The 18,624-nt window shown below is 38.5% G+C and overlaps 1 protein-coding gene across 1 annotated transcript in view; it reads right to left on the bottom strand.

The window, feature by feature from the left end:
* The window catches only part of srgap2 (SLIT-ROBO Rho GTPase activating protein 2), a 109,730-nt gene that overhangs the window by 46,471 nt on the left and 44,635 nt on the right, over positions 1-18,624 (bottom strand). Inside the window, exon 2 of the mRNA XM_088337798.1 lies at positions 5,832-6,024. Coding sequence (XP_088193924.1) covers positions 5,832-6,024 — 193 coding nt within the window. The remainder of the gene's footprint in view (positions 1-5,831; positions 6,025-18,624) is intronic.

Below are 18,624 nucleotides of genomic sequence, written 5' to 3'. Positions count from 1 at the left end.
TCACACTAGGCAAGCTTTTCGACCCTGACTTACTCTTGTTCTGGCCCCCGTCTGTTTCCCGGCTTCGACCCATTTTCTGATCTTGACCGCGTTTTTTGCTCTCATATCCCGGATACTGACCTGTTTTTTCCACTCCTGACACTGCCATAGCTTGCCACGGAAATACCACTTTCGCGTCCAAGCAACCTGCCCCCTGCGACCAGCGATCTCAGGATCGTGTGTACAATCCTTTCCCTTCTCCCCAATAAAACTAATAGAAACGCACGCAAGTGGATCCTGTCTCCGTTCTGGTCCTGAAAATGACTTGTTTAACTCTGCACAAGGAGCGGATTCTTAATAATATTATATATATCATTCTCATATTGGGAATGTTATATATTTTAAGACTAAAGTGGGTTAATTTTTTTTGATATATTTTTTGGGGGACCAAAAAAATGCAGTAGGATATATCCAAATATAATATAATTTTTGCATAAGATGGTAGGAAAACAGTAACTCACACATTTACAGGTGTGTAGCATATATTTGTATGTATTTTTGTTTATGGTCAAGTTAATTGACCGATAATTCGATTTTTTTGAAATTATTCTACATTATAGAATATTCTGTGGTTTGGGGCACTATTTTTTTGTCCGTAAATTTAATATTTGAATAAGGAGGAGGAATTTAAAAATGTCTTGAAGATTTAAATCTCCCTTTACAATCCTTACCTCAAAAAGGATTTATTTTTTCATCCTTGGTCTACTGTATTTGGAAAAAACTAAATACTTGTAAAGGGTTTGTACAGTTTTTTCAAGGGCAAATTTAAAAACTTTAAGACAATTTTCCCATTTATCTAGTACCAATCATAGAGGAAATACATTATTGATTGTCCTTCTACCTTAAGAATCCACACGCAGCTTTAAAACGTCACACTTGTTTACTAACGTGGAAAGGGCATTATAGGTGTTGGGTAATTATTGAGTTTAATATGGAAGAAAAAAAAATTTAAAAGAAGAAATGTATGTATAAAAAGCAGAATAATTGGCGAAATTTGGACTCATTTAAATTAAATGGATTGCTTCAAAGCATTCAATCTTAGAAACTGCTTTGTTTGTTTTACTCATCTTAATTCATATTTTTTACGTGTTTTTCAGAATATCTGGGTTAAAATTATTTCAAATAGAATTGTCAATAGTCAACCTTTTTTGCATTCTATCATTAGTTTATAGCAGTGAAGCGTTATGATTTTTATTTTTCATTTCATAGTTTTGCATTTTGAGGCATTTTGTGTTGTTGATCAACTATAAATAGTTTCAGAGTGTAAAGAGCTAAAATTGTTTTGTATTTTACAAAATCTTTTGTAGATCTGTAAATATTTTAATTTATGTTTAATGTGTTTTTTAGTGATCCCCTGAGAAAACATATTAGTAATTACTAAACAATTTGGTGTATTGATTCATTATTATTGATAATATAACATAAAAGAAAATCTGAGGAGCCGTTTGGTAGCCAAAAGAGCCAGCTTTTCATAGTGAGGTGAGCCATAAGTGCCGGTTTTCTAAGTAGAGCTGTCCTCATGGATGTGACCAGTAGAGGCGGTGATGCTTCGCATGACAACGCCATAACAATAAGCCACTGGAGCAGTGTTTTTCAACCTTTTTTGAGCCAGGGCACGTTTTTTTTTTACATTGGAAGAATTTTGCGGCACACCTATAACCAAACATGTTAGAAAATGACACTGAACAGTATGTTTAATTACAATATAATTTATAATACCCGCAGTTTTCACAGCACAGACACTTGACAATGACATAATAGTTGCAGAAAATGATTCATAAATGTTTTATAAAATTTTAAATTTTAAAAAGTGACATTGGATAATCTCTCTCCGCACACTAGTGTCGCGGCACAGTGGTTGAAAAACACTGCACTAGAGCATGCGTGTCAGCGTCATTTTTACACATTTAAATTTTTTTTTCTCAATTTATCTATAGACTGGGGCAGCACGGTGGCGCAGTGGTTAGCGCTTGTGCGGCAAAGTTCATGTCATGGGTTCAAATCCAGCTCCAGACTTCCTGTGTGGAGTTTGCATGTTCTCCACATGCTTGCGTGGGTTTCCTCCGGGCACTCCGGTTTCCTCCCACGTTCCAAAAACATGCATTCCGGGTGAATTGGCCGGTCCAAATTGTCCCCAGGTGTGAATGAGCGAATGAGTTGTCTGTCCCTGTGTGCCCTGCGATTGGCTGGCAACCAGTTCAGGGTGTCCCCTGCCCACTGCTCGGAGATGGCTGGGATGGGCTCCAGCCCCCCCCCCCCCCCGCGACCCTAATGAGGATAAGCGGTACGGCTAATGAGATGAGATCTTTAGACTGCCAAGAATCATGGAAATAGCAACAATTTCAAGCAAGTTCAAGCTTGTCACCCCAAATTCAAGCATTTTTCTGAACTTGAAAAAGCAACATCAAAATTAAAGGATTTCAAGCACCCGTACAAAGGATTTCAAGAAACCGTAGGAACCCTGTTGTAGTAAATGAGAGCAGAAGGCATCTCTAGTGAAGCAAAATCGATTCGGAACGACAATTGAGATCCTGAACGCATTAAAGGGGTCATAAAAACTCAGTATGGATCTTATTTTTGCTGGAGCCTAGAGTTGGAAGTACACGTGACGGCGGCGCCCGGGGCGAAAAAACGGGGCGCTCCCTCCGCTGGCCTGTGATGCAAACAGGAAAATGTCATTGGCCTCTTTTGAAGGTCACGCAAGGCACTTGAAACGGAGCATGTGCCGGGGTCAGCGATTCACGTTGGAGGGAAATGCTAAAGGCTCATTTACGCTCAGGATCAAAGCGCTTAGCATTAGCTGGAGCGCCGCTGACGTCATTTTTAGGACTTTGACCAATAAAAATTGATTTAAGGGGATTATCAGAAATGAGGGTGGGGGTCTTTGCTTCCTCAGAAGTCACTGGACTTATTTATGTGGTCAGACAGAACTAAAACGCAACTCAAGAAATCATGTGCAGGTAGTAGGGGGAAAAAAAAAACAATTGCTTTTAGATTTTTCAGACCTAATTTGCATTTTCGATGTGTTTTTTTATTTATTTTAAAAGAAAAGTGAATTTTCTGTGCAAGGTTTTTTTTATGGGGAAAACAAACAGTGACACGCAAACGTCGTACATTACATCCACTACACAGTATCATCTCCAAACAGAAGAGCAGCTTCAGGGACAGACTGCTGTCACAGTCTTGTTCCACGGACAGACTGAGGAGATCATTTCTTCCTCATGTCATGAAGCTCTTTAGCTCCACCCGGGGGAGTAAAAGCCCACATGAAACCCCACCCCCACATTTGCATATTACCCTATTTTTATTACAGTGTGTATTTTCTGTAGCACTATTTAAATACTCTATGGCAAAACGTTATATTGGGTATTTTTGTATTCTATATCTTTTATTTTATAATTTTTTAACACAAGGATACTGCTGAAAGTGTGAATTTCCCTACGGGGATGAATAAAGTATGTATCTATTCATCTACTTAGAGACCGAGAGCATACGTCTGTAACAAAATATCAACTATAAATGTCTAAATAAAAACAGAATTACAGTTGATTAAATAGGTCTTTATTGTCATTATACAAAAGTACCAGAAAATTGGAGGGCTATTCCTTGCATTAATTTTCTATTCATATCATATTTTTAAATTATATATTGTGATATTATATATTTCAATCACGTTTTTTTATTTTGTTTTACAAGTACCGTATTTTCCGCACTATAAGGCGCACCGGGTTATAGGGCGCACCCCGAAAAAATAGTTTTTGGTCCAATTTTTGACATAGATAAGACGCACCGGATTATAAGGCGCTACAATGGGAACGTGGACAAAACAGTCAGATAGTTAAGTCCAACTTATGACCCCCTTAACATTCCCAAAGCTTGCAAAGACGCAAATACGTGTCGAGAACACGTGCGGATGCGGTGTCCGTACGATGTCACTCAAATGCATCGTTCCATCATTCGGAAGGTTCAAGTCTTGGGATTCAAGAAATGCCAACCATTCCTGAGTTTCTATTTTCTTTTTCGCTCGCAACTTTACTGTGCATATGACAATAAACACTTGGAATTGAGTTTAATTTAAAAATAGACACTCCATTCCATCCATTATCTGCACCGCTTATCACAGAAACATCGAGTTCAGTCTGAAACAAGATACAGGGACAATATAAAACCCGAAGTAGCTCACCGAAGTCGTTGTGTTCATAATAATGTGCAGCCAATGTCCTCTTATATCTGTGAGGGTAGTAAATCCAGGAGAATAAAATAATTTCAAATACAGAATAGAAAAAAATGCTTTCTCTATGCCGTCAGCCACGTGCCATAAACATTCATCTTTTTTGGCCAATTGCAGGCTTTGTGTTGCCGTTCAAGCCAATGCCAGCCTGTAAATGATAAAAAGGATCCGCCCCTTGACCTCCGAATAACTTTAGCCAATAGTGATCAATTCAAATGATGATCGACACATTGTTTAGCCAATGAAACGCCGGTAAATAAATCCCAGCATACACCGTTGTTTTGGCCAATTGCAGGCTTTGTGTTGCCGTTCAAGCCAATGCCAGCCTGTAAATGATAAAAAGGATCCGCCTCTTGACCTCCGAATAACTTTAGCCAATAGTGATCGATTCAAATGATGATTGACACATTGGTTAGCCAATGAAACGCCGGTAAATAAATCCCAGCATACACCGTTGTTTTGGCCAATTGCAGGCTTTGTGTTGCCGTTCAAGCCAATGCCAGCCTGTAAATGATAAAAAGGATCCGCCCCTTCACCTCCGAATAACTTTAGCCAATAGTGATCAATTCAAATGATGATCGACACATTGTTTAGCCAATGAAACGCCGGTAAATAAATCCCAGCATACACCGTTGTTTTGGCCAATTGCAGGCTTTGTGTTGCCGTTTAAGCCAATGCCAGCCTGTAAATGATAAAAAGGATCCACCCCTTGACCTCCGAATAACTTTAGCCAATAGTGATTGATTCAAATGATGATTGACACATTGGTTAGCCAATGAAACGCCGGTAAATAAATCCCAGCATACACCGCGTACTACTTGGCGTTCGGGGGAAAATCGAGTCGGCGGCTGCAAGTTAGTTGGAAAACTTTGCAATTTTAAAATTGATCCATAAATAAAGCGCACTGTATTATAAGGCGCATGGTCAGCTTTTGAAAAAAATAAAGGCTTTTAGGTGCGCCTTATAGTGCGGAAAATACGGTACTATATTTTTACTATATTTTTGCTTGTTTTCTAGTAAAAAAAAAAAAAAGGCTAAAATTAAAAACAATATACAGAACTTAGTTAGCTGTTCAGTGTTCAGGCAATAATATAGAAAAACAAAACAAAAAAACCACGAGTTTAAAAGGAATTTTTCCCCCCACAATTGATCTTTTTACTCAATTAATTAAAAAAATAATCAACACTAAAACGACAAGAATAGAAATAAAAAACTACAGCAAAATGTGACCTTGAATTTGATACCTGTCTGGAGCAACCAAGAAGAACAATTCCCATCTAAGACAATTAGATAACGGCTTCATATTGTCAACTTGGGCGACATGAAACCCTACCATGACTTTTTGAATGTTCCCCAAAAATTTAACCAGTTCCAATAAGTATTGATATTTTTATGTTCATTGTGCCTCAAATTAGTTTTAATGAAAAAAGATTGCTTTTGCGCAACGCTAATGTAAAACGGTGAGCTATGATATGAAGAACAAGGAAAATGGCGTGTGTTATCTGAAAGGTGGACTGATGAGGGATTCTTTATCCTCCCTGTTGCGAGCGCCGCTTCTTACTTGAGCAGATGGTCTTTAGTGCTTCGCGTCTTGGCCAGGAAGCGCTCGGCCAGCTTTTCCATGTTGCGGCTGTAGTCCATCTCGATTTCTGCCTTTTTCCGGAAGAAATCTTGCAGGTCCTGGAGCAACTGCACACGAAGCTCGCACTGCTGGTCCAGGCACTTCAGCTGCTCCGCCAACTGGGCGCGGATCTCTGCAGGAAATAAAACAAGAACTCATAAGAACCAAAGAGATGAAATTGTCATAGGAGAAGGTAGATCCATTAGGAGTAAAAAAAAAAAAAAAAAAAAAAAAAAAAAAAAAAAAAAAAAAAAATTATACACACATATATATATATATATATATATATATATATATATATATATATATATATATATATATATATACACACACCGTAAATTTCGGACTATAAGCCGCTACTTTTTTCCCAAACGTTCAACCCTGCGGCTTATTCAGTGATGCGGCCAATTTATGTAATTTTCTAACGGCCGCCAGCGGCGCTCGAGTACAAAAAGGCAAGATTTAGACCGGTGGAATATATGCGCCGAGGAAGACTGCAACTTCTTGGCTTGTGCATAAATTAAATTAGCGTAAACATACCCTCATCATGCAAAATGCAAAAAGAAAGGCACATGACGCAGCTTTCAAGCTAAAAGCAATTGAGCAGTCCGATAAAGAAGGAAACAGAGCTACTGCACGTAAACTTGGCATAAACGGATCGATGGTGAGGAAGACGACTTTGATGGCTTCAGTTCTAAGGAGGAAGATGAGGACGGTTTACCGTGATTTTTACAAGTACGGTATTTTTTTTACCAGACCCGTTTACTGTGTTGCGAGCGTGTTGCTACCATTAACTGCCCTGTCACAGGCACCGTTTGGGATGAAAGTTATATTATTATTATTACTAAAGCTTTGAAAACTCTCTCGGTGTACCGTCTTTCTTTGTAAATATGTGCAACCCATGTATAATATGTATTTACAACTGTAGATTTTTGTAATGTATTTATTTGTATTTATTTTAGACACTTATTCTGATATGTTTTGTACGGGCGAATGAAAAAGGAGGGGCGGAACAAACGCGGGGTGACAGGAAGTGGGGACCGGTAAAGGTGAGGAACAGACAGACCTGTTTGTGGACGCGGCGGACAATAGTGGATATATATTTTTCCCACCCTTACCTTTGGAAATATATACTTTTTTCCTTGGATTACTTTCAACGGTCTGCATCAAACCTTAAGTACCGGTATCATTTTCCGTTAATTTTGCCGGCGGTGATTTTTGGACTGTGTACTTTAATGAAGGAAATTTAGTTTCAATCGCGGGACTTAAAGTCGGATTTGGGTTAATTTTGTGTGACATTTTTTAATGTGGGCGCATGCGGCTTATAATCAAGTGCGCTCTATAGTCTGGAATTTACGGTATATATATTATATATTTGCACAATTGGCCATCAGAACAGATGATGGTGCGACGCGACAGCTCGTAGCCTTACTGGCTCGTTACGTTGAAAATAAATCTATCAGTTAAATCGGACTCTGAGGAAAGTTAGAAGAGCGCAAAAAAATTTTGATCACCCGCAGGTGCTACGTGGATTGTTTTTCTGTCCAGGAAAGGACTGAGGGCGCGTCAGGAGGGAAAGGAATAGCGAGGTTGAATGCCAGGCTCACTGCTACGGCTAGGTTAACAACTCTTTGGGCACCCCTTACAAAGCTTTATCCGACCAACAGCCCAATTATAACCAATAAAAGAAATGACCTGGAGCTACAACTCGTGGGAAACTGCTACATTCGTGATTCTGGAATTTTAAAAAAGTTAGAAGAGTGCAAAGAAAATTTGATAACCTGCGGGTGCTGCGTGGATTGTTATTTGGTCCAGGAAAGGACTGAGAGGGTGTCAGGAGAGAAAGCAATAGCGAGGTTGAATGTCCAGCTCACTGCTACGGCTAGGTTAACAACTCTTTGGGCACCCCCTTACAAACCTCTATCTGACCAACACCTGAACTACTACCAATAAAAGGAAAGACCTGGAGCTACAACTCGTGGGAAACTGCTACCTTCGTGACTCTTGAATTTTAATCATCGTGGATACCTTGCTGAAGTTGCGGTTACCTGATGCTAGCATGCAGCTAGCCGGTCGCACTCTAAATCTTTTCTAATTCCGAAAGGAGAAGCCCTCTAATTTCGTTATACTTTTGTGTAATGACAATTAAGACAATTTATTCAATTACAACCCTGTTTTTATTTGTAGATCTATAGTCCAGTCGTGTACTAACGTCATTGAGATAGGTTTGCATGATTAAGTTCTCACAAAAAAGAAAACTAGCACAGAAAATGCACTTATCTTTTCAGATCAAAAATCGCTTAAAAATATGGCAATACAGGTCTGAAAAATCACAATGTTTTTGTCCATTATCACTGATAAATGGGTTTTTTCCCTTGACATTTTTTTATCTTGTTACTTCTTTTTACTTGCACTGAAAGGATTAGCCTTCCAATTCCGTTATACTATTGTATAATGACAATAAAGACTATTCATCCATGATGTGTATCCATTAATAACCGAATTTTCTTCTCCTTGCAAAGAGTTTCAACGGCTGCTGTTTCTCCAGCTTATCACTTTCCCCCCCGCCTTTTCTTGCGGTTGCGTCTAATTAATTGCGAGCGTTTCGTTGACGGAAAAACCCGTCCGGAGGATGGCATGTGATGCAGATTGGTTACAGGAAGTAAGTGGTAACGTGCACACGCTCACGTGCACCCTACCAGGCCATTCCTGATGAATGGATCCGTGCCGACAGCTGACAGATTAATGCCACGCTCCGACAAGCGTTTTGCGCCCTGGCCGGGAAACCGGCAAGAAGGGACCAAATTGTTAGCCGTTCAACCTTTGCAATATTGGCTGCAAAGACGAGTCTTCAAGAAAAATTGATCAAATTAATTCTACGCAAGATGGTCTGCTTTTCTTAAACTATGTTAAAGAAAAAGTAATATTCTTTGGTAATCGCAAGGCAAGTAAAAATGGATGGTGCTGCAATAGACACTGTATCAGAAATTAAGTTTTTAGGGGTCATAATAGACAATAAATTAAGATGGAAAACACACATCAGACACATACAAACTAAAGTATCTAAAAGCATTTTACTAACTAATAAAGCCAAATTTATTTCAAACGATAATGCATAGTATTGATTATATTGTTCTTTAGTTCTGCCATACCTAACATATTGTGCAGAAGTCTGGGGCAATAATGACAAAAGTTCATGACAGCTCCTTTTTATCCTCCAAAAACGTGCAATTAGAACCATACACAGGGTAGGATATCGAGATCATACTAATATTTTATTCCTGCAGTTCGAATTATTAAAATTGGATGATTTAGTAAAATGTTTCACTTCACATCTGCTATTTAAGGTCAACAAAAACATAGTGCCAGATAAAATCCAAAAATTATTCATTTGAAAACTGGGAATTTATAATTTAAGGAGCTGTAGTAAATTCATAATCCCAAAGGTGAGAACCACCAGGAAAAGTATGTGTGTGGAGTTAAATTTTGGAACAATTTACAAGACGAGATCAAACAATGTCCAACTATTCATGGGTTCAAATTTAAATACAAAAAAACATTCCTGGCGGAAAACAGAGATGAAGAAAATGGGGTATGAGTGATATGAGAGATTGGGAATAGTGCGTCTAGAACTATGGTTAACTTTGTTGTTATTGTTGCTATTGTTATATCATAACTGTTATTATTAATATCATTACTATTGTTATTATCATTGGTGTATTTAATAAGGAAGATGAAGGGGTAGGGAATATAAGCATCTGCTTCTTACTACCCCTTTTCCAACATATTATGTAACATTATTGTTGTTGAGTTATTGTTTTTGTTCTGTTTTTATTTTAATGTTCAAAATAAAGTTTCATTCATTCATTCATATGTTAAAAACATCATTTTTCCAGATAACCGAGATTGCTTAACCTGCCTGGTGTAAGTACCTGATGACTGTTCCAACCCTCTCATTTAACTCTTAACTTGGCCGCCTCATGTATTTTGTTCTGCTTAAGGTTATTTATTCGTCTAAATACAATATTTTTCTGACCAAGAATTGAGGTGTCTCATGTGTGGGCGGGCCACCCATTGAATGAATGAATGAACGAAAACTTTATTTCGAAAAGGGGTAGTATGAAGCAGACGCTTATTTTCCCTACCCCTTCATCTTCCCTATTAATTACATTCTAAAGATAGCTCCTCTTTTTTGTCTAAATACAACACAATCTCAAGGATACACACATTACATAGGTCAGATATCAATAATTATAATAATAACAATAGCCACATATTTTATACACTAATCTTCGTAGTACCCATCCCTCAACGTCATAATGCCACTAGTCACCAAACATCACTGCGATACCAATTATGATAACAACAATAGCAATAATATTAATAATAACAGTCATGATATAATAATAGCAACAATAACAACAAAGTTAACCATAGTTTTAAACGCAGTATTTCCAATCTCCCGCATCACTCATATCCCATTTTCTTCATCTCTGTATTCCGCCAGGAATGTTTTTTTGTATTTAAATTTGAACACGTGTATAGTTGGACATTGTTTGATCTAGTCTTGTAAATTGTTCCAAAGTTTGACTCCACACACAGACACACACATACTTTTCCTGGTGGTTCTCACCTTTGGGATTATGAATTTACTACAGCTCCTTAAATTATAAATTCCCAATTTCCAAATGAATAATTTTTGGATTTTATCTGGTACTATGTTTTTGTTGACCTTAAATAGCAGATGTGAAGTGAAACATTTTACTAAATCATCCAATTTTAATAATTCGGACTGCAGGAATAAAATATTAGTATGATCCCGATATCCTACCCTGTGTATGGTTCTTATTGCACGTTTTTGGAGGACAAAAAGGGGCTGTAGTGAACTTTTGTAATTATTGCCCCAGACTTCTGCACAATATGAAACTGATCTATTTACTCTATCTGCTCCTTTTGTGTTTGACAAGGTACTGCTTCTCAGTTTTCTGAGTTTATTTTTATTTGTTGTTGATAAGTGTGTATTTAGGTTGGTTTGTTTCTTTCTTTTATATTAAATTCTCGCCTTGGATGCTGTATTATCATTTTACAAGCTGAAATAGCTTTACCGTTCTAACCCTGGTAATAAAAATTCCAATTGAAAAAATAAATTGGAAATAGAAATAGTCGAAAGCCGACTTTCTAATTTCTCCAGTGCCATTACAAGAACAAACCAAATCTGAATCAATCCATAGCCTTGTAGTTTTAGGTCTGTAGGAAAAACAACCAGAAAATGTGACAAATATTAAACGAGGGGCTACCATCTACTAAATGGGGCAGTGGAAAGCATTCTGGCATACAGCATCACCGTGTGACATGCTGGGAGCACGGATGCGAACAGGAAAAAAACTGAGTAATTAACACAGCCCAAAAGATCATTGGCTGCTCTTTGCCCAGTCTAGAGGACATTGCAAGCTTGCAACACCGTAGCAGAGCCAATAACATTATAAAAGACAATTCCAACACCAGCCATCACTACCCTAATCAAATGTACAAAAATATGAAAACACTTCATGTGACTTATTTGGGGTTTTTAATAGCTGCTAAATGTTATTGCACTTCCTTTCATTGCACTGTTGTTATGATGCACTATTTTCTTTCATTGTATTAGCATTATAACTTAGGACCAGTTTTCTAAGCACCCTGATTTGCTTTTTTTCTTCTTTATTACATGTTTTACCCTGGAGTGCTATGTCCAATCTCAATATTTCACAACGTTGATATCAATGACCATAAAGACAATTCAGTTAATGAAAACACTTGATGACATCAAACTGTAGAGAAAAGAAAGTCAATACTTCTAATGTCTAACTTGTGTCAACTAAGGTGTGTTGGCGTCATTTTTAGGCAGACTGGTTTTATTTTTCTTTATTCAATGCGTGGTCTATCGGGTCAGATTGCCGAGAAACTTAAACACCTCACTCCTGCTTTAACATCTTGACTATTACGACTCTAACTAGTTATGAAGTTGGATTTTTCCTCGAGATTTCAGCCAAGCGGTTCACATTTTCAGTTTCTGCACCAAATTTTCATTTGCTGCATCCCTATTTATAGGTACTATTATTATGAGGTTACGTCTCATGCATTTCCGTGTATGATCACCTCAATGCAAAATAGTTATTCAATAAAATTGCCCTATATAAATGTTCTCACTAGCAATGTTTTTATCCATTGGGACACTTTGGTTTTAAATAAGAACTAGCTAACCTTCTGGACACGTTCTGCAGTGTATACAGATCAGAGAGCTTGTCCCATGTGTCTCCCAGACATTTATACAAAGACTTTTAAAAGCCCGAATTCTATTTTTGCCCCGACACACTCAAAGCTGTTCTTAAAGAACATTCCGTTTGGTGAATCGACGAGGTCAATCCTGTCGATCGTGGCTTTTGAGACAAACATTTTTGGTGTCATAAAGTATCAGCCTCTTCATTTTGGTCCATATCGTCCTTCTGTGATGCTCATCATCAACTCAAGGGAAAGAAGAAGGTTGGATGTGGAGAGGAATGTGGCGCCTCCACCCACTCAACAAAGCACTCAAATTTTCCATGCAGATGATGCAGGTCTAGCGAACTTGAGCCAGAGTTCGGATTCTATGTGATCGCCTCTCGACTGGCTTTCATGGTGTTGGAATTGACACCGAACCTAGCAAACTCCTTAACGTCAGCAATAGTCATGTTTATTTGTACAGCACTTAATCACAAAAAGTCTCAATGGGCTGCACGGACCAGAACTGCACCATCCCCTGATCTGAAACCTACATTAGGGCACGGAAAACCCCAAAAACCTTGGGAAATGAAGCTTTTTGAATACAATGGTGAGTTCTAAGCCTAGATTCAAGTACTTCCACAGAGGTTGCGGATCGAATGTCAGAGGGCAGAGCATTCCACAGCACCGCGCCCAAATCAAGAACAGTCTACAACCTGCAGATTTCCTCTTGGCTCTTGGAATAGTAGATGTAAATGTAAATGGTCTGCATTTTTATAGCGCTTTTCATGTCAATGAAGACCTCCCAAAGCGCTTTATAATGTGCTTCACACTTACACATTCACACACCAATAGCAGTGTCAGCCCTGCAACTACCTGCTTATCCGGGGCATTGGGGATTCAGTGTCTTGCCCATGGACACTTTGACATATAACACGGAGGAGCCGGAGATCAAAGCTGCGACCTCTTGATCCCAGGATGAGCGCTTTATCTCCTTAGCCACTGCCTCCCAAAGGTCTTCCCCGGACTTCCCAGCACCAAAGCGAAGGCCATCATGATCAACAGTTACCAGGCCCCAAGAAGATACAATTGTTGCAAGAATACAAACAGCACATGGATATAATCTTTGGCTTCGTTAAGACACTTTTGAGGATAAAATCATACACAGGCACATTTAAACTATAATAAAACAAGAATTTCCCTTACACATCTATCTCCAGGCCAACATATATTTCCACCCATACACGTACATCATTTGAAATTATCAAAAAAGTGTCTTAAAAACGTTAGGTTGACAGGTATGCTGAGATCATCTGTTGGTAGACAAAAGAGTTTGCCAGACCCAGAAACAACGGGTTGAAAGAAGGAATAAAAACATCAAGGTTTAACCTAGAAGACAATTTCGGTTGAAAAGTAGCTGCATAGGTTAGTTTCCCCACCTTACGTTTGAAATAACAGCATTTTGTGAGCCAAAATATAGGTACTTAAGATGACTATCTGTTATTGGTAGACATAATCAGCGATGCTGAACAGCTATTGGTTTGCATAAAGGTTTCATGAAGATGCAGATGTGCTATTGGCTGAACTGCCTTTTCTTGCTTTTTTCATACAGTAAAATCATCACACTCAATTGTACCATATATATGTTATCTTACCCTAACCCCTTCAAGGTTTTCAAAGTTACACTGCCACCAACTATTGTCCTCTCGAGAATGGACAAAAACACAATGGAAAAAGATCGAATAGGCCGTTGTAAAGTCGTACTCTCGCATGTTTGTTCAATTCTCTCCACAGGAAAAGACGACAGAGAAACAGGAAGTTGGTGTACGCAGTACGATGCCTGTCGGGACCACATGGGAGGTTTTACTGAAACAACTCCCGGAAAGGCCTGCGAAGAGGCCCGAAATAGACAAAAATCGGATAGCTTTGGTCTCAGTCTCAATAGTGAAGACAAATTTTGAAAGTAGCCATCAGAAAAACATTACAGAGGGTCATACACACAGCCGAGAAAATCATGAGCTGTTCTCTGCCCAGTCTGCACATGCAGCAAAGCCCAGGAATGAAGGAAAATCAGATAGCTTTGGTTTTAGTCATTAAAAGTGAAGGAAAAACTTCAGATAGGAAAACGTTACAGTACTTTTTTTGTTCTTTTTCATACTTGAAGTACCTTTCAATACTTTTATAACTTTTTCACACCTCATGTTAATTATTTCTTTTTTACATTTTGATTTTTAAGTGCTTGGTAGTACATTTTTATACTTTCAGGTACATTTCACAAATTTATGTATTTTTTTTTCTCATACTTTCCAGTACTTTTTTGTACTTTTCATTGTTTTTTGTGCTTTTCCCTATACCTTCTGTACTTTTTGGTACTTTTACTAGTTTTTGTACTTTTACCTCTTTCTCTCAAGTACTTTTTCGTATTTTTCGTAACGTTTTACAAATTTCTTTAGTTGTTCATACTTTTAGTTTTTGCTCATTCTTTCCAGTATTCTTTCATGATTTTCAGTACTTTTCACTAGTTTTTGTAAATAGTTCTGTACTTCCTAATGCTTTTTCACATATTTTTTTTCCTTAATGAAAGTTTTTTTTCTACCATGTGCCCCCAGAGGGAAAACGAGTTTGACAGCCCTGCTTTTAAGTCTGGTATCGGCAACGATAACCTGTTTTCTGTCATCACCTATAGTCAAGTCATCTTTATTTGTGACACCCTTAATCACAAGTCTCAAAGGGATGCACAGACCACAGATTATTGCAAAGTACAGACTATTTAGATGGCTATAGACAAAAAAGACCTATTGTAGCTAGCATTAAATAGATATCTATAAACGTCAAAGATGCATTGTAGCTAGGCTGCCATAGATGGCTATAGACGTCAAAAATCCATTGTAGCTAGACAGCCCTAGGCGTTAAAATCCATTCTAACCAAGATACCATTGACGGCTAAAGATGTCAAAGATCCATTTCAGTTAGGCTTCCAGAGACACTTACCGTATTTTCCGCACTATAAGGCCCACCTAAAAGTCTTAATTTTTTTTAAAAGCTGACCATGCGCCTTATAATACAGTGCGCCTTATTTATGGATCAATATTAAATTTGCAAGGTCTCGCAACTTACGCAACAGCCGCCGACTCGATTTCCCCCCGAACGTGGAGTAGTCCGCGGTGTATGCTGGGATTTATATACCGGCGTTTCATTGGCTAACCAATGTGTCAATCATTATTTGAATCGATCGCTATTGGCTAAAGTTATTCGGAGCCTCGGATTGGCTAGAGGGCCAAAACAAACCCTGCAATTGGCCGAAAAAGATGTGTCAATCATCCGTTAAATCGATCGCTAATGGCTGAAGTTATTCGGAGCCTCGGATACGCTAGAGGGCCAAAACAAACCCTGCAATTGGCCGAAAAAGATGTGTCAATCATCAGTTACATCGATCGCTATTGGCTGAAGTTATTCGGAGCCTCGGATACGCTAGAGGGCCAAAACAAACCCTGCAAATGGCCGAAAAAGATGACTGAATAGCAAGCTTGCTAAAGTATGCCATAAAGAAACATGTTTCATTAGTCTGTATTTTACTCTCCTGGATTTACTACACTCACGGTTGTAAGAAGACCATGATTGCGTATCATTATTGAACGTGAGAACTTAGGTGAGTTATGCGGCTTTATATTTTCCCGGTATCTTTTTTTAGAACGATCTTGATGTTGCTGTGATGAGTTGAGTGAATTAAACTCAATTCCAAGTGTTTATTGTCATATGCACAGTAAAGTTGCGAGCGAAAAAGAAAATAGAAAGTAAGGAATGGTTGGCATTTCTTGAATTCCAAGACTTTAACCTTCCGAATGATATTTGAAATGAAGCATTTAAGTGACATCGTACGGACACCGCATCCGCACGTGTCTACGACACGTATTTGCTTCTTTGCAAGCTTTGGGAATCAGTTTGACTGAATCATCTGACTGTTTTGTCGACGTTCCTATTGTAGCGCCTAATAATCCGGTGCGCCTTATCTATGGAAGATATAGGACCAACAACTATTTTTTGGGGGTGCGCCCTATAACCCGGTGCGCCCTATAGTGCGGAAAATACGGTATATACCTCAAGGATGCATTGTAGCTAGGCTGCTTTAGATGGCTAAAGACGGCAAAGATGCATTTAAACTAGGCTTCCATAGAGTAAAAGATGCATTGTGGCTAGGCTGCCATAAAGATGGCAAAGAATATACCAATTTGAATTCTCAAAAACTGGGTTTTCTGGTCAAAAGAGTTGGGTGCAATTTCTAGGCTCAGTTGCCTCAGGTTGCAGGTCGAATTTCCGAAAAAGGATTGTGAATCCGTGTGGATTCCATTAGTTCCACGCTGCATTTTGGAGGCTCAAATGTGAGGAGGGGGATGACGGGAACAGATAGAATTACACTAGAGTAAGTGTTGGAGGGAAAAGTATTGCTGGAATGGAGAGCTTCCAGTCAATCTCTTTTTCTTGGGTCGGCGTATTTCCTCTAAAAAACAAACGCAGAGTGGAAAGAAAATGGTGCACACCGCTCGCTTAAGGAAACGCCGTGTTGTCTTAATGAGACGAGCGCGGCCACTTCGAGATGTGGGAAACGTGCCAAGAGGCGAAACTGGAACAGACTTGAAGAAAATGTGAGAAAGCGAAGATGAGAACAATGGAGAAGAGGTGAGTTTTTTGTGTGTGCGGAGACCAAGTAAAATAAAGAGGGGAATTTTCACCGTTATACAGTAATCTCTCGTTAGCGCGGTTTGCCTTTCACGGATTTTAATTAGATAGATAGATAGATAGATAGATACTTTATTCATCCCCATAGGGAAATTCACACTTTCAGCAGTATCCTTTTGATGTTTATTAACAGGATGGCCTCTGGGTACTGTGTTGTAGTTTAGCAACAGCGGAGTGGATGACGTCTTACGCTAGGCCAAAAGTTCGACGTCCCTGCAGCAGATGAAAATCTTTGTGCCTTTGTGCAGCCACGATCGGGCTCTCTCATGACGCCGGCACGAGAATCCTTCAGGGTGGGGAGTGGATTCCACGAATAAACGCATTTCTGTGCGTTAAAACCCATAACGATAGGAAAAAAAGTAATCCAAAGTGTAGTTGTCAAACGGGAAGAAAAACACCGAAGATAGAAGCGACAATTAAAACAATAAATAAAAAAAAAGAGCGAAATAACACTGAGCTGCTGGAAAGGCTGCCGCTCGCATTATGCATTGTGTACTGCATTCTGATTGGCCAAACAGTACCTATGAGAGGAAGTATTCCTAAAAACAATCAGTAGACTCCCATGATACGGTGACCCCGCCTTAGGAGATTTTTACTTTACAGCTTAGAATAAGATGTTTTTACAACCCTTCTTTGCAGTATTTTTCCCACGATACGTCATCAATTGAAATAGGTTTTTGCGGTGTTTTCGCACATGTAGAGTAATGTTGCCTGTCTACTATTGGTCGGCTTCAAATAAAATGCCAGTCTGCTATTGGTTTGTATCAAGGCATCATGAAAATGCCAAAATGCTATTGGCTGAACTCCCTCCCATGATGCCTTTCTCTTTGTTAATTTCAGAATCCCGTGTGTTTTTTAAAGACTTACACTAAATTTTTAATAATGGGTCCCAAAACTTGCATCAAAGCTAAAGGGAGAAGCAAAAAAACAGAGTAGCATGGAAACAGAGTATACAACTATCAAGAAATATTAAGAAGGCAAATGAATTGTTACCTTCAATTGTTACATCAATAACTGGGACAATTTTAAGACAAAGTGGGCAATTCAATCAACGTAGTCTTGTAAGAGCAGGACAATCACCGCAAGTTTAAATTTTAGAATCAGTTTCACTACTGTCTGACCATGTGTCCCCCCTTCATCCGCCCACTACTCCACTTGATCAGTTCAAGTCACGTAAAATAAAAAATAAAATGTCATTTTTGCTTTACATGTATGTTTATGTATACTATGCCATACAAAAGCATGAAAACTATGAAAACAAAGCTTTTTTATCATGAGAAAATACAAAGAAAGAAACAAATAACTATGGCTGTAACCAATCAACAATCAGGACTGTTTTTGAAAATAAGGAGGCGATTATAGCAAGGGAATTTTTAGGAAAATTAAAAAAAGAAGTATTGAAATCTGCTCTATATTAAACAGGCCGTCACATCCCCCCCTTTGTATCGACATTTCGTTCTGTGTACACTGTTACAAAGAATGACAATACAAAGGAAATTATTATTATTATTATTATTATTTGCATCCACCAGCTACTCCACTTTACCAGATCAAGTCACGTCAAACCAAAGGTAAATACAATTTTTCTTTTTACATATATATTCATTTATATTTTTATGCACATGAGTAGTCCTATTTTGGTATTTTAAAGATTTTATCTTGGGATAACAGGGGTCAGGAACACATTTACCATGAATTACTACAACACTTCGCTTACTAAATTATTTCAACCTCAAGGATTTCACCCATCATGGGT

The sequence above is a fragment of the Urocampus carinirostris genome, chromosome 6 (genome assembly GCF_059441175.1).
Source record: "Urocampus carinirostris isolate Australia breed hairy pipefish chromosome 6, RoL_Ucar_1.0, whole genome shotgun sequence".
NCBI lineage: Eukaryota > Metazoa > Chordata > Actinopteri > Syngnathiformes > Syngnathidae > Urocampus > Urocampus carinirostris.
The sequence above is the reverse complement of the archived record's forward strand: the minus strand, read 5'-3'. Positions and strand labels throughout refer to the sequence as shown.